This window comes from Urtica dioica, chromosome 11 (assembly GCF_054948205.1).
Source record: "Urtica dioica subsp. dioica isolate 48M chromosome 11, U.dioica_male_clone48M_v1_H2, whole genome shotgun sequence".
Taxonomy (NCBI): domain Eukaryota; kingdom Viridiplantae; phylum Streptophyta; class Magnoliopsida; order Rosales; family Urticaceae; genus Urtica; species Urtica dioica.
Genome location: NC_142766.1, coordinates 10967047 through 10983910, shown reverse-complemented (window position 1 = coordinate 10983910; position 16864 = coordinate 10967047). Strand labels below are relative to the sequence as shown.

General features: G+C 41.2%; 2 protein-coding genes across 2 annotated transcripts; both read left to right on the top strand.

Moving 5' to 3' along the window:
- The first annotated feature begins 5339 nt into the window (after window positions 1-5339).
- On the top strand, window positions 5340-6273 carry LOC149381179 (uncharacterized). Its single transcript, XM_089601310.1, has 2 exons — window positions 5340-6120; window positions 6221-6273. Exons 1-2 carry the CDS (start codon window positions 5340-5342, stop codon window positions 6271-6273), a joined length of 834 nt encoding a protein of 277 aa, XP_089457436.1.
- A 1196-nt stretch (window positions 6274-7469) lies between these two features.
- On the top strand, window positions 7470-9441 carry LOC149381178 (Leucine-rich repeat (LRR) family protein). The gene is made up of 6 exons (XM_089601965.1): window positions 7470-7929; window positions 7998-8062; window positions 8156-8251; window positions 8326-8412; window positions 8671-8751; window positions 8840-9441. The coding sequence occupies exons 1-6, from the start codon at window positions 7566-7568 to the stop codon at window positions 9314-9316; spliced, it is 1170 nt and encodes a 389-aa protein (XP_089458091.1). The 5' UTR covers window positions 7470-7565; the 3' UTR covers window positions 9317-9441.
- Window positions 9442-16864: the final 7423 nt, after the last annotated feature.

The following is a 16864-nucleotide window of genomic DNA, read 5'->3' as shown; positions in this document are numbered from 1 at the left end:
GTGAAAAACTCGGCGAATCTAAAAATCGCGAAGAACCCGAAGAACACTACGAACTTGACGGACTCGAAGGACTCGTTGAACCCGAAGAACGCGAAGGAGAACTAATCAAAAAGTGACGACAAACCGGAAACCTCTTTCCGACGAGGCAAAGACTACGAGATGAGAAGATTTCACCACACCCAACCTACGTGCGGTCATAGGGTCCGGCCCTAGACCGAACCACGGACGGTTCTAAGTGTTGACCCAAAAACGGCGTTAACATTTTGGAGCTAGAAGGAGGGGGTTACTCGAAAACAACCACGAGTTTCCACCGGCAAATTCACTTCCTCCATGGAAAATTACAAAACTCACGAACGAAAAATGGCTAGGCACCTAGCCATCTCTGAGGGCGGCGCCCCTCCGGCGGGAAGTGTCGCACTCCACACTCGGGCCCGAGCCCGCCAAGCTCAAGAAAATGACACCCCTCAAGACGAGGCTCAACCTGTGCCCGTTCGTGACGACCGAGACGCACGAATAGAGCGAATCGAGACAAGTATCTTCCAACTTTCCGGCATTGTTGGAAGGATCGAGGGCCGCAACACTATCGTTGAAGACATCTTCAACGATCAAGACGAGCGAGACTTGTCGGAGTATATCACACTGGGACCCGAGATAGAAGATTCGGAGTAAGGGCTCAACGACAACCTCAATCCTGAAGACGAAGACCTCGAGCCCCGCCAAGAGGTTAGCGATGATGCTCCCGATCCGAGTATTCGTGACATCAGGCACATTGTTCCCGCGGTGGCAAGAGAGAACCGTGAACGTCGCCAACGTGACGAGACACGTGAGGTTCGCCGAGCGGTGGTTGATCCAAGGCCACAAAACCGCCAAGCAACCTCGCGAAGCTCCCACTCCTTATCCGAGGCGAGAACGGGACGTTCACGTCTATCCGCCTTTGATCGCATAAGCCACGAAGAAGACATGGCGGATAGCGGTGATGCTCGGAGATTCACCCCGCCAAGGCGTGTCCACAATCCGACATCCATTCCCCTCCATGATGAAGACTTGAGACAACAACTGAATGCACGTTGGGAGATTCCACAGAATCTCCCACCTCCTGAACTAGAAAACCTTCAAGCAGGCACGAGGCCGATCCCGGCCAACCCAACTCCACCACACATCGCGCCGCTTGATCAATCATCGAACGAGAAGGGGCGCACGATAAGACTTGCCCCCACAACAATTCCCGCTAACAACGCAGATATGATGACCCTCTTCCAAGAATTGAAGGATGAAGTGAAAGGTCTACGAGCTGCCCAGATCTTGACGCCAGACATCCGCAACATGATGGAGGACGTCACCTCACCTTTCACTGCAGAAATCCTGGCAGAGGACTTCGCGCGTGATTTTCGCCTCCCGACCACATCAACCTATGACGGGAAGACCGACCCTCTTTCTCACATCCAACAGTACCAGATGTGGATGAGAGTGAGAAGACACTCACCGTCGATCATGTGCCAGACATTCTGCCTCACTGTAAACGGTCCTACTTATCAATGGTTTCTCAAACTGAGGCCTGAGACCATTCACTCTTTTGAAGAGCTACAACAAAGCTTTCTCGCCCGTTTCAGTGGCTCTAGGGAACGAAAATTGGGAAGAAACCATCTCCGCACCGTCAAACAAAGAAAGAATGAGCCGTTGCGTGAATACCTATCGCGATTCACTGAGGAATCGAACAAGGTTGACAGGTTTGAAGACAGCGACGCCATTTCGGCGATCTTAGATGGCCTCCAACTTGGATGCTTCCTTGACTCCATGATCAAGAATGAGCCGAGGACAATGACCGAGCTCACCTCCCGAGCCGGAAAATACATTACTCTCGAGGAGTTTGTTCATGGCCGGAGAGTCAACGACTAAGGAAGCCATAGAAGGGAAGAAGACGAATCTGAGGACCAACGAAGGAAGAAGGCGAGAGCTGATGTCATCGGTCGTCCCCCGACTGACCCAAGGCGCGGCCTAGTGCATAAGTTTCAAGAGTAGGCCAATTTCACTCCGCTTAACACGAGACCTGAAAGAATCTTAGTACTAGCTCGCGAGAAGTTCAGAGCCCCCGAACCGTTAAGGATGGAACCGGGAAAGAGAGATAGGTTAAAGTACTGCGAGTTTCACAAGGACCACGGACACTTAACCTCCGAGTGCTTCCATCTGAAGAGGCAAATCGAGGCTCTCATCCAGCAAGGAGAACTGAAAGAGTTCGTCCTCAATATGATCAACAACGATAAAGCCTCCACGAGCCAACAAGACCTCAAAGCTTCCGCCAACTCCGCCCGACGGCGATCGTCGTCGGGCGGAACACAAAAATACATATTTCACTCTCACACAATTATATGAGTTTATTTCCTGGTCTAATACCAAAAGCTTTATCCGTTTCATTACTCACGTATAGTTTATTATATACTCTGGAAAATAACTCTGAGCTTATTTCACGGCCTCACGCCAAAAGCTCTTTCACACTTCCACAAATTCAAAAACATCAAAGGCTAATTTTTCCAGACGGCCTCTTATCCGCAAGAGTCTCATAATCAAGTCTCATCATCACCGATTCTTCTCGTCGCCAGAGATCCAAGACCGAGCGCCAACTCTTCACTTCGGTGACATCTCCACTTGGTGACATCTCCACTCTTGCAGCCTAGTTCTCCGACAACTCCACAACCTCTGGCGCCATCCACAGCGGACACCCCGCAACGTCGCCAGAGATCCAAGAGCGAGCGCCACCTCTGAGACCGAGTCTTCTCTGATCTCTCATTCATGAACGTCTGTCGCAGCTCTGCAAATCAGGACCTCGACTTCGCCTCTCGTCCCAAGCTCAACCTCGACTTCGCCACTCGTCCCAAGCTCGACCTCGACTTTGCCTCTCAGTCTTGGACCTCGACCTCGACTTGGACCTTGACCTCGACCTCAGTCTTGTTTGGAAAAACGACTACGAGGTAACATTTCCATATATATATAGCGTCCCACTTCCGATAGTCAGGGGGAGAACCAAAACAATGCATATCCGAAGTGGTGCACCTTTGATAACAAAGTATCCAGTGTCAAGCCTATTTGCCAAGTGAAGAATTCCGAGTCTCATCATCACCACGTCTCAGCTTTGCACCGAGTCATCTCCTTTGAGTCACATACTCACCGAACATATCAATTGGTGACCTCTCACTCAGCGAGCCCTCACTCGGCGAGCTATCACTAGGTGACCTCTCACTCGAAGAAATTCACATGAAAAGCTTAAATTGATTGTACGTTGGATAGTCAGGGGGAGAAATGAATCAATTACTATCCAAAGTGGGAAATGGCACACACTGAGCACACATCATTGAGCTCATCGCAAAGAACTCTCCTCGTCGAGTTCATTGCAGACATTGAGTTCTCATCAACGTGTTTGCCTCACGAGCGAGCTTCTCATAGAGCGAGCGAGCTTCTCACAATGAGCTCACCACCGCGACCTCGTCATAATGAGCTCACCACTGCGACCTCGTCACAACGAGCTCACCACCTCGACCTCTCCACAACGAGCTCACCATCTCGAGCTCTGCACAACGAGCTCACATCACCCCGAGCTCCCATCATCAAGCCGAGCTCTCCGCAACGAGCACTCGCCACCAAGTCTTCTCATCACCGAACCTTCTCGTCACCAAATCAGCTCTTAACTGAGCCTTACTCTGATAACCTCTACACTTCGGTGACATATCTCACTTGGTGTCATTTCGGCTCAGGAAGTTATTCCCCACTACATCAAACTCGCCACTAAGAAGTCTTCACTCTCAAGACTACATCTTTCCTCTCCACTTCTGATAGTCAGGGGGAGAACAGAATAACTATCAAAAGTGAACGACGCATTCGGGGTCTCACCAAATGAGCTTTTCACTTCAACACCAAGCTCTTATCCAACGAGCTCCTCACTCCATGTTCGGCTAGTCAGGGGGAGAACTTGATCAATGACTATCCGATCTAGTCCTCCAAATTCTCACTCAGTCGCCGAGCTCATGATTCAAAGCTACCAGCTATGTCAAGGCTGGAAGGATCTCTACGCTGCTCGGACAAGTCAAGCTCTAACATCACTCCACACAACAACATGAACCAGCCCCAAGACTCAACTTCTGTTCCGGACGCCTGTTAACATAGACCAGGTATACTTGGAAGTAAATAAGCTCCAAGACGCAACTCTAGGAACGAAGACCTGCAAAAGAGACAGGCATGCTAGGAGGAAAATCAGTTGTAGTCCTGTGGAAGAAAATCAAGCTGCAAAAGAGAAGCAAACCACATGGTCTCATCAATGACTATCCAAGTGACGAGCCTCTTCGAACTGTGCAATCCAAGCTCGATTTCTTCATCATACCAAATCAAGCTTGAGGGGGAGTGTAGAAAATCAGTTCGTCAGCTCGTCTCACCATCATCACGTCAACTCGTCTCACCATCAGTTCGTCAGCTCATCTCACCATCAGTTCGTCAGCTCATCTCCCCCGCGAGGAAGGAGTCCCTGAGGAACCGAGCTATTTCGAGCCGATAGTTCGACCAGAAAGAAACCATCAGAGAGGAGAAATCCGAACTGGGGAAGAACAGTTCACCGTAGAAATCCCGAGGGATGATCACCCCGCGTTCAATGCCTTCCGTCAGATGGTGGAGGAGAAGTTCCGGGCTGTAGATTCCCGAATGTACTATGCCACGAGCTCGGCCCCCGAGATCGACCGGCTGGTGGCTGATACTGGGCGAACCCATTTTGCTCCATGTATTACCCAAGTTAAAGTTGGGGACACCGGGAAGATCAGGTTACCCAACTACTCAGGTACTTCCAACCCGAAAACGTACGTAACGGCCTTTCGCATCGCAATGGGGCGAGCATGTCTACGAGATAACGAGCGAGAAGCAGGGTTTTGCCAGTTATTCGCCGAAAATCTGTCAGGAAGCGCCTTAGATTGGTTTTCACGTCTCGAGGAAGGGTCGATAAGCTCTTTTCAACAGCTGTCGGCCGCGTTCATCAAACACTACTCAGTGCTAGTAGAAGATGAAGCGACCATGGCAGACCTATGGAATACCCAACAAGCCCGAGACGAAACTCTGAAAAGCTTCATGACGAGGTTTAAAACTGTCATGTCAAAAATCCCTTATGTGGAGGGAGAATCGGCTTTGAACGCTCTCAAAAATGGATTGTGCCACGAGTCCAGATTTCGAGAGGAAATGACTGTAAATAGACCATCGAGGATGCAATTCATCGCGCCTCGAACTACGCAAAAGCCGAAGAAGAAAGGGCCCTCATGTCAAAGAAACATAATCCAAGGAGGGCCCCTTCCATGACGCCTGTTCCGGACATGGCCAGGACACCCGGAATGAGACCTTACCGAAACAATGAATGGAGGAAACCTTCAAATATCCCGGAACATACCTTTAACGTAAACGACGAGGGAGTTTCCGAAGGAGGCACCCCGAAATGGCCGCGTGACAAGAAAAAGTACTGCGATTTCCACAAAAATTACGGACACGACACCCTGGATTGTGTCGTAGCCCGAAAAGTACTTATTGAAAAGTATAAAAATGGAGAGCTGAAGAATGTCGACCTGGGACCACCGCCCCAGAAAAAGGAATTTAACAACAGAACCCGAGGAAATCCCTCCCCGAAAAGGGGAAGGGCAAAAGAGGACGACAACGACGTCCCCCAAGCAAAACCCAGAATCGACTATATCATGGGAGGTTCAAAATTCTGTAGGGATAGCATAAATTCCATTAAAGCGCACCAGCGTCAACTCAAAGGTACACCAAGGTCAACTGGGTGCCGAAAGGCAGAAGATACCACGATATCATTCGATAAGGACGATACCAAAAGGCTATACGGGCCCCATGACGACGCTTTGATCATTGAACTTGAAGTGGGTAACTGCGTAGTAGATAGAATCTTGGTTGACGGAGGAAGCTCCGTAGATGTTATATTCAAAACCACTTTGGATAGAATGAACATCGAGGAGGTTGAGATCGAGCACAAACCCAACCAGCTATCTGGGTTCAATGGGGAAGTAACACCCTATCTAGGAATTATTGAACTCCCTGTGCGGGCTGGAGACATAAACCGGATGGTCGAATTTACCGTTCTCGACTGTCCGTCCCCGTTCAACGCTATCCTAGGGAGACCTTGGATACATGGGATGAGGGCAGTACCGTCAACCTACCACCTATGCGTACGATTTCCGACTCCCAGCGGGATACAAGAAATCAGGGGGAGCCAAGAGGCATCCCGAATTTGTTACATGAACAATCATAAAAGAATAATCGAAAAACACCAGCCAAAAGAAAACATTTCAGAGGACCCACCTAGCGAAGAAACCAGCGAAGACCAATACCAATTAATGGCCATCGGAAACGAGATCGTCCGTCCGCCTCCGATGGAGAGTTCAGAGGAAAAAGATGAGCCCGACATAGAATCGATAACACGGATTCAGATAGACGGAACTGACCCCGAGAGATGCGTGGGCATCGGGGCCAAGTTGAAAGGAAGCGTACGCCGGGAACTGATGTGATTTTGACCGTCGTCGCAGAAGCCCATTAACCGGACCAAGTTCTTGTGGTGGGTCTGGCCGATCGCGCTCGCTTCGTTCTCGAACTCCTTCAATGTGTCCGGCCCCACGACGTGTAGCTTTTTCACCGCCACATCGAGTCCAGAGCTTAGAGTGCCTTTGTAGACCGCCCCAAAAGCCCCTATTCCCAGCTCCTCCTTGAACCCGACCGCTGCTTCTTCAAGTTCCTTGTACTCGAAGCGATGCAGGCTCGTCTCCATCGGCCTGCTTATATTCCTCGTCTTCTTTTTGTTCCGAAACGCGCAGAGAATCCCGAGCAAGACATTAGCGAGTAAACAGGCGCCCAGAATCACCGATCCCGCCAAGGATAAGACTGTCCTTGTTCCCGTCACTGCCCTTCTTCGGGAGAGGCTCGCCCGGGGCGGTCCCGTTGGTTGAGTGATCATGCCCTTGTTTTATGTCCGTGAGATCCTGAGTTCGATTCTCACCAACACATGTGTACCCATCTAGTAATTACTAGTGTTTCAAGTTCCTAAATGTTGTGGGGCCAAACAAAGAATAGTAAATAAAAAATAAAATAAAAATGAAGTAACAACATTGAAGATAAAAATCACAAAACAATTATTTTTTTTTTATAACAAATTATAAGGAATTTTGAAAGAAATTTTGATCGTCAACTAAAATGTTAATTGCCAACATAAATTTAAACTAAAAGAAAATTCAAATTTTCGATTATCAACTCGAAAATAAAGAGAAATGATGACGAAAAAAATCCTGGAGATTTTAGTTCATTTTTACAACAATATGATTCGTGTTTTTTTTTCCCTTAATATTTTTCTTACAGTTTCATTTAATTAAAGGAGCAAAAATTATCGAAAAAAATAATGGATGGGCCTATAAGAGTAGCCAGAAAGCAAAGCCCACAATAATTGGAATTCCAAGCTCAGAACAAATGGGTGAATTGTAGGAACTAGGAAGAGGGTTTATATAGGGTTTAGAGAGAGAGAGAGAGGAGAGAGAGAGAGAGAGATGGCGGAGGAGGAAGGCGGCGGGGAAAGCCTGGAGCTTCGGCACAGAGGGTTGTCGGAGTTACCGAACGTAGACGGGCTGACGAAGGTGTCGAGGCTGGATTTGAGCTTCAACAACCTCAGAAGCGTGGAAGCCCTCAGATTCTGCTCCAACCTGAAGTGGCTGTCCGTGGCCCACAACAAGCTGGAGAGCTTGGATGGCGTGCAAGCCCTCTCGAAGCTCTCCGTCCTCAACGCCGCCGATAACGCCCTCGTCTCCGTCGACCAAGTCGCCTCTCTCACCGCTCTACGTGCCCTCATCCTCAACGACAACCGTATCACAGCCATTCCCTCGCTTCACCGCCTCGCCCACCTCAACACCCTCGGTACTCTCATTCTTCCCCCCCTTTTTTTGTTGTTGAATTTGATGATGAAATGAATGAATGAATCGCAGTTGTTTCCAAGAATCCAATCTCCCAGATCGGCCAGTCTCTCGCGAAATCAAGCTCCATCACCAAGGTAACGGCTACTGTGGGTTTCTGTTTCTATTTCTGTTCAGTTTGGGTACCGTATATTATATACAGGCAATGAACTTTTCTTTCTTTCTTTCAGCTCTCGATGTCTCATTGTCAAATTGGAAGCATAGATGCTTCGCTCAAGGCGTGTGTTGCATTGAAAGAGCTCAGGCTTTCATACAATTGCATCAAGGTCAAACCATCTTTCACTCTCTTTGTGTCTCTAAACAAGTTCACTCACTGTCGTCTATTTTCCATTTTTTTCAGGCTCTCCCGGTAGACTTGGCTCACAACGCCACTCTTTTGAGCTTGGACGTCGGCCACAACGTTATCACCACCTGGTCCGATCTTAAGGTCACTTTTTTTCCGGTTCCAACTATTTTTTTTTACCTCTCATTTTGCTTCAGTTGATTTGTATGCTGGGTGAGTTTAGTAGTTTGATAGAGAAATAACATGTTTTAATTGTAAAGTCTTACACTGTAATTATGAACAATAATATAATGTTACTTGCATGGTTATTCTTTTCTTCAAATTAAAGTATATTATGTTTCCCTCTTCGACTGAAAAGCCCTCAGAGAACCAAGTCTGACGTATCTCTTTCGCAACTCGCAGGTCCTTCCTTCATTCCTTCATCTCAGAAATCTGAATCTACACGGAAACCCCATCGCTTCACACCCTAAACTACTTAAAAAGGTGCCTTCCATTTCACCGTATCCTTTTCACCTTTAAAAGCATTTGCAGCGCTTTCTTACATACGAGTGGAACAATAATACAATGTTAGGTTCAAAAAATGTTGCCAAACTTGCGTGTGTTCAACGCGAAACCGATAAACCAATACGCCAGGGGGGGAGAGAAGGAGGAGAAGAAGGACGGGGACGAGGATGATGCGGAACCGAAGAAAATTGGTCAAGAAAACACATCCCGTGGCTTCGATGCTGTTTCCAAGCAAAAAGGCCAAGAAAACGAGGACAAGAAAAAAGATGTGTCCAGGGACGAAGACAGAACCAAACCGGATAATAAAAAATTGAGAGGGAAACGGAACCAAGTGGATGTCATCGACGATGGAGAAGTTCCGTTTGAAGAGCTTATCGACGGTGAAAACAAGATGATGAACGAGGAGGCTGTGTCTACTGACCATTCCATGAAGAAAAAGAAGAAAAGTAAGAAAACACCGAGCAAAGAGTCGTTGCTGGTCGGAGCCGGAGTTGGATTTGAAGTTGGAATGGGCGGGGAATCGACTTGGGGAGATGATGAATAGTTGATGTCATGTCATGGAAAAACAACTCGACATGTTTTCAAAAGGCATCTGTGCTCTGATCTGCTCCTTGAAAATATTTGTATTTGACCAAACTGGTAATGTGTCTCGGCAATTTGGATCCTAAATTTTGTTTATGGCTTTTTTGTTTTGGGTCTCAAAAAAGTCCGGTGTAGTGGATACTCGCTGTTTTCGAGTTTGCTTTGCTCGTCATGTTCACTCCAAAAGGGGATAAAAATAGGGCCGGCTAGGTATCTAGCCCAAATTGACTACTACTTTTAAAATTCTAGTCCAACTATCACAAAATTTAAGTAATTAGCCCAATTCACAACCAAACATTATAATATTCCAATATTACCCTTCGTTCAAATAATACACCGTCAAAATTCAAATCCTCTCACCAAACAATCCAACGAAGCCTGTAGTCATAGAGCAAACTCAAACCTCCTTTGAATTCGCTCCATTGAATTTCTCGTCCAATCAATCTCACCAAACAAGTAACGATTTTACGCAAGCTTCACCACCACCGCCGCCAAAGCGAAATACGGTGCCGATTCTGGCGTGGCTGATCGCGGCAGAGCAGCCGTTGAACGCTCGGAATGTGACGGAGGAGCTGAAGATCGGAGCAAGGGTTGTGGAAGCAGAACAGGGAGGATCGCGTTAATCCATTACGACCACGACGACGGAGATCGGAGCCTCGATGCCAGCGATCTAGGTCTCGATCAGCCTCACCGTGGACCACCGCACCACGGCCTCGACCGAGCCTTTCCCCGGGAGGATCGCCTCCCCGAGCCTCCTCTCCGCCGGGCCCCGACCCACTCCACCACCTCCTTCTTCGCCCGCCCAACCATCAAACTCTCCGGGAACTCCACCCGACCGGACTCCCCCGCGCGCCTCTGCAGCTCCGACGCCGCCGCCAGCCTCCGCATCGCCGCCGCGGACCTCGCAGACGGAGAACAGGTCGGGGAACTCCTAGACGTCATCTCCGAACGATTTTGGGTTAGATTATTCATAAAAATGATAAGTAAATATTATTTACAAATCGCCGTTCGATAGTAAATAATATTTACAAATCGCCGTTCGATAGTAAATAATATTTACAAATCGCCGTTCGATAGTAAATAATATTTACCATTTGAAAAAACCAACATACCTGTCTCAGATTTGGCCAATTCCATGATTCAAATATAGACACACAGAATTAACTGAACCCTAGACGTCATCTCCGAACGATTTTGGGTTAGATTATTCATAAAAATGATAAGTAAATATTATTTACAAATCGCCGTTCGATAGTAAATAATATTTACAAATCGCTGTTCGATAGTAAATAATATTTACCATTTGAAAAAACCAACATACCTGTCTCAGATTTGGCCAATTCCATTATTCAAATATAGACACACAGAATATATATTCCAACGAAGTCGATTCTGAACAATATAAGAAAAATATATGAAAATCTACAAATCGATGATCCTAAAAATATATTCCAATGAAGCCAAATCGATGATCCTGGTTGTATAATCATGGAATCAATTAAAAAAAGCTAATTCAAACCTGTAGAAGAAATAGGAAACGCAAATCCAAGGAAGAATCTAGAAATCGCTGCCGTGAGATGCAAATCGCCTATTCTCTTCTCGTGTCGTGCTCTGGAAGAAAAAATCGCCGTGAAATTGATCGGAGGAACGAAATGAGGAAGAGAGTAAGTTAAAACAGTTTAAATGAAGGGTAATTTTGGAAGAATGAAAAATATGGGCTATTTGCCTAAATAAATAGATAGTTTGGCTATAATTTAAAAGCCACCTCTATAAGAAGCCTAATTGTTTACAAATCTCATAAAAATATCGGAAAATATCAACATTATTCCTTCAGTTTAATCGAAATGGGCGATTTATACTCTCAGTTTTTAGAAATATCAGACATATCATTTCAGTTTAATATAAATGACATATTTCTCCTCTAAAAATATGTTATATTTCAAATACTACTTTTTTCGTTTATTTTTTTACAAAAATAATTTGAATTCTCCAAAATAGCCTTAATGAAATAATTTTTTATTTTATATTATATATAAAAAAATTTAAATTAAAAACTTTCTTTATAAAAAAATTAAAGATTTTTATTTATAAGAGAAGTTTTAATTTTTTTTTTAATAAAATAGTAAATAAATATTTATTTTATTAGGGGCATTTTGGAGAATTCAAATTGTTTTTTGTAAAAAAATAAACGAAAAGGGTGGTATTTGAAATATAACATATTTTTAGGGGAGATATATGTAATTTATATTAAACTGAAATTATATATTTGATATTTCTAAAAATTGGGGGTATAAATCGCGCATTTCGATTAAACTGAAAGGATACTATTGATATTTTACCTAAAAATATCCAAGTTTGTGGAAGATATCTAAAGACTTTAATTTTGATGTCTTAAAAGACATCTTAAAATTCAACTGATGGCGATTCCGATATTCCATGATATGGAAGGTATGCAAGTTGGCCTAATAGTCGTTCCATGTTGATTGTATCAAGTTGTGCTTAGGCGAAAAAAAAAAGTAGCAAAATAGAAGAAATGAAATGGAAAAAAAGACAACTTGAGATTTATTTACATCTGTAACTACTAACTCATTTACTATAAAAAAAAATTAAAAAAAAAAAAAAATTTACTCGAATGTGTGTATGTATTATGTTTACAATATATAAATAACCAAAGCGTAATGAGGTAGTTATTGCATAAAAAGTAATAATAAAAGTGAGTTGTCAATAGCCACTTTTGAAATTTTCTCGATTATCATTTCATATAACAATGATAGACGAACATTAAACCTAAACAAAAAATTATTTCATATACCTCCCCGAAATCGATGACAAAACTTACTTCAATTCATTATAGACTAAAAACTAATTCTTTTTGTAAAACATTAATTACATATTTTCTCCCCAACTCTGACGCTCGTAACGGCTTGTCTCTTGAAATTTGAAATAGAGCATTTGCGACCTTAAAATCCCGCAGTCATAAAACAATGGTCCTTTTGTTAACATTGAATGACAGCGTTGTCACGTTTTGGCCTTTTAGGCATATGAGGATTGCTTTGAGGGTAAGTCTGTAATATTGCAACAATAATAAAAAAAAATTAGTATTTAATATAAATATAATAACATACTGTATAAGTAAAATTAGAAACGTATATTGTAACATCATCAAATAAAATAAACAACATGGGTTCAAGTATTTATTTTAATTTGTTTTTATCAGAGGTTCAAGTATTCAACATTGAAGTTAAATACAATTCACATCATCGTTTTTAATCAATATTTACAGAGCAATATTAAGAATTTTTTTCTTCCCCAAATGGAATTAGGAACCAAAAGATTATCAAAGTATCAGACCCATATTCATGCCAAACAACCGAAGATTAATTGGGTGTGAGAGTGGAATCGGCTTAGCCAAGGAATCGACCTTCAAGACCTTCTCTTAACCCCTGCCTCTTCATTTCCCTCTTCTTCTTCCTTGAGATCAAACCCTAGGTCACACTCGACTTCAGCACTCGCCTTCTTCGAAGAACCCGCCCGAGGAAGAAAAGAGCGAGTCCATGGAGATCGAGATCGTAGGTAGTGAGAGGATCGGAATCCAGCCGCGCCCCTGTCCCTCCGGCCCCAAATCGGCCTTGTTGCTTTCTTTGTTGGTGGTGGCCACGATTGTTTGGCAGCCATTTTCGAGTGTGTCGTGGTTGTTAAACCGTTTTTTGGATTTAACATTTGTGTACACAAGGTGTGCTTGGAATAGTCCCGTGCCTAGTCTTGGATGGGCCCAAAATCGCTCTTCGAGATTCCAAATGGCTCAAGGAAGTATAGGTCAAAGTCTAAAGCTTCCAAGAGCTTTAGAAAAATCTGTGAATCGTGTTTTGAGAGGAGAAATCACTTTTTCAAGATTCCAAATGGCTCGAGGAAGGTTAAGACAAGGCCCAACGCGTCCGAGATCGGAATCCAGTCACGCCCCTATCCCTCCAGTCCCAAATCTGCCTTGTTGCTTTCATTGTTGGTGGTGGTCATGGTTGTTTGACACGGACTTGGTTTAGAAGCCATTTTCGAGTTTGTAGTGGTTGTTAATCCGTTTTTTGGATTTAACATTTGGACACGTGATGTGCTTTGAATAGTCACGTGCCTAGTCTTAGATGGGCCCAACAACTACACCAAATAATTTAACTAAACTAAATATATGTTATATATATATATATATATATATATATATATATATATATATATAGGGACTATTTTACTTCGGCCTGACTGTTTTAGCTAATTTAATTTTTTTCGGCCTGATGGGCTATTTTATTGATAAAATAAAACTTTGACTAAAATCATAAAAGAAGCTAAGGAATTGGCTAAATGCAACTAATATATATATATATATATATATATATATATATATATATAGATAGATAGATACATACACTTGCATGAATAGACAATATGTATATACACTTACATAAGTTATACTATTGCATGCTTGAGTTTTAATTGTTGTAAAGAAATAACGATTTACAAACATAAACATTGGTACTATGACTAGCATCGGCCTGCATTCGAACTTAACAGTGGAGGAGGCAAGCACATATGAAGACCATGACATAAATCCAAATTAGGAAGATATTTCATTGATGCATAATTGCTACTTGAAAAGATGGATACCAAAGCTAAAATTCACACCAAAAAAAAAAAAACACTAATAGATTTAAAAAGAAAATTACATATAATCATAATTATATAATAATGTTCAACAAATGCACACTAATCATTAAAAAATTTAAAATACTTCAAAATGAATATATTAACAATATAAGCATACTATTTTTTCATTTATAGTCATACATTATCGGCCAATAAGCGAGTATCACATCGAATCATTGCGCATGTGAAATTGGAATTAAGGAGTGTAGCAACTTGTTTAAACATAAACAACTAAAAAGGAGACGTTATTGCCCATAATTCCTATTTATTTGCACTTATTTGCAAGGAAATTCAATATTTAATATTATCTTCCTATTATTTGTGATCGAATTCAATATTTTATCTAATAATAAATTAAAAAAAAGGTGCTTCTAATCTTTGATAACTTTGTATTTGACCAAACTAGTAATGTGACTCCACATGGCTCAAAAAGTATTGTGATTATCAAATGCTTCCTAATTATTTTAGGGATTTTGACATTTATATTAATAAAAACAAATGGTTTTTCTAGATTCAAGTGGTCTTGATATCGAATGAAGTTTTGTGATATTATTTCCACGGAATACATAATTTTGTGATAATAATGTCACGAAATATAGAATTTTGTGATTGTATTGTTACGAAATACAATATTTTATAACAATATAATCAAGAGATTTTGTATTTTGTGACACTACTGTCACAAATGTCTGTGAATGTATAACAGTGTTTGTACACCTTACCAGGTAATAGAATCCTCATGTTTTGAATTATGGTTACATTGACAAGGGTACTTGGTTTTACTAATATAAATGTCAAAATTCCGTTGTTTTATAGTTTCTTCTTTGCTTTGAGAAAACTATTTTTTCGAGTTTTCTTTGCTCGCCATGTTTAGTCCAAAAGGTGGTAAAATATCCAAGTTTGTGGATACTCGTGACTAATTAATTATTTGTAAATTTAATTTTATGCAAAGAAAACCTAAATTCAACTAGTGACGAAGTTGATATCCTGTACAGGTTTAGATGTTTTTTTTTATAGTGGACGACCTATGGACATGTTAGTTACGATGATGTTGTCTGGTGTAAGTAGTAACAAATTTTTTAAATGTATATAGTAAATATATTTAACATTTAGATATACATATATATGGGAAGTAGTTTATAATAATAACAAAACAGAGAAAAGGGATACAGTTACATATGTATGCTATCAGTTTATCAAACAGAATATAAAAACCGTCGTTTGTCTTCTTTTTTCATCGAATCTTGTCAAACGTCATCGCTGCAAAATGAATTTCGTAAAGAGTACTTATTTTAGTCTATAAAAATTTATTGTACTTTTTGAAATTCAATTAGTCTATCAAATTTAGTCAAATTTAATGCATACCTTTTTTTTTAAGTTTGGGTCTTTAATATATAAGTAGTCATTTGAAGGCGCAAAATTTGGTTGATCCAATTTTTTCATATTGTAGTTTAGGACATGAGCATGTATTTAGATCACAAAATTTAATCTATGTCAATTAAGAAGAAAAAGTTCCTTTTGTTGTATTGTCAAACGACGCATCAAATCGGAGATGTTGTGTTGTATTCCAATAAAATAAATCTTTAAAATACCAAAAAAGTTGTAAGTTGTTGTACTTAGTCCAACTTCGAGAGATGTTGCTATGTTGCAAACTAATAGTAGTTGCATGTTTTTGTTTTTGTTTTTGTTTTTAAATAAAGGAAGATGATGAAAGCAACAAAGCTTTTAGGAATCAGAGGAATAAGGGTATCCTTTTTTGTACATCATAAATAGTTCATGTAGTAGATGTAGCAATAATATTAGGAGTCATTTTTTTATAGACCGTCTGGTTTGGAATGTAAGAAAAATATAGAAGACTAGAAATCATGCATTCCACTGCTTAAAAATATAGGCAGTAGCTTGTTATAGTAATAGTATATATGTGCACTTCAGTTAATGCAAACATATAAGAATAAAGCTCTTGGTAACACATAGAAGCCCAAAAAGCATTGAGATATAGACAATTATGTATAACAAATATTTTATTTAGATAACCAAGCAAGATAAAGACAAAAAAAATATATAAGAATAATGCTCTTGATAACACTTGTAAGGTCAAACAACAATATAATATAGACAACTACATAAAAAAAAAATGTCATTTCGAGCCTCCTGATTTATGGAAAATCCAACGGAAAAATTGTGGAAAATGGCAAGTGAAATGCCGTTTTCCATGGAAAACCGACGTGCCGACGGAAAACCGAACGGAAATAATGTGGCGAAACAAACACATAAATATATATATTTTTAAATGTAGTTCAAATTTAAAACACTTCAAATCATACATATCTAGCATAAATGTTCCATTTGTTCATGAAATAAATAATTAATATTGCAAATCATATTTAAAATATGTACACATAATATAAATATATATACTTATATTAAAAATATATACATACATATATTTTACAATTTGTAAACTTAGTTATATATCTCAAAATAATGTCTACTCAATACACATACTATATAAATATGCATATATATATATATATATATATATATATATAAAAATTTTGCAAGGCATTAATTATTGTTTTTTTTAACTATTGTTTGTTTGTTTTTTAAACGTGTATAGACATATGGGCTTATACGCCAATCTGATTCATTAAGCTCACTTAAGCATTTGTTGGCCCACTAGGGTTTTAAATAGCCTCCTTCTCCAATCAAGCAACAAACAAACAAGAAAAACCAACATTAAAACCACACGGCCAAAAACAACACTCATGGCCAAGACAAAAACTCAAACGGTCAGCACCAAAACCGAAACCAAATCGTC

Excerpts from the sequence above, each read along its gene's own strand:
- LOC149381179 (XM_089601310.1), top strand. The coding sequence starts at position 5,340 with ATGGCCAGGACACCCGGAATGAGACCTTACCGAAACAATGAATGGAGG. Across the intron at positions 6,121-6,220 it reads CGAATTTACCGTTCTCGACT|CGGGATACAAGAAATCAGGG; the intron begins GTCCGTCCCCGT and ends TCCGACTCCCAG.
- LOC149381178 (XM_089601965.1), top strand. The coding sequence starts at position 7,566 with ATGGCGGAGGAGGAAGGCGGCGGGGAAAGCCTGGAGCTTCGGCACAGA. Across the intron at positions 7,930-7,997 it reads CGCCCACCTCAACACCCTCG|TTGTTTCCAAGAATCCAATC; the intron begins GTACTCTCATTC and ends AATGAATCGCAG. Across the intron at positions 8,752-8,839 it reads ACCCTAAACTACTTAAAAAG|GTTCAAAAAATGTTGCCAAA; the intron begins GTGCCTTCCATT and ends ATACAATGTTAG.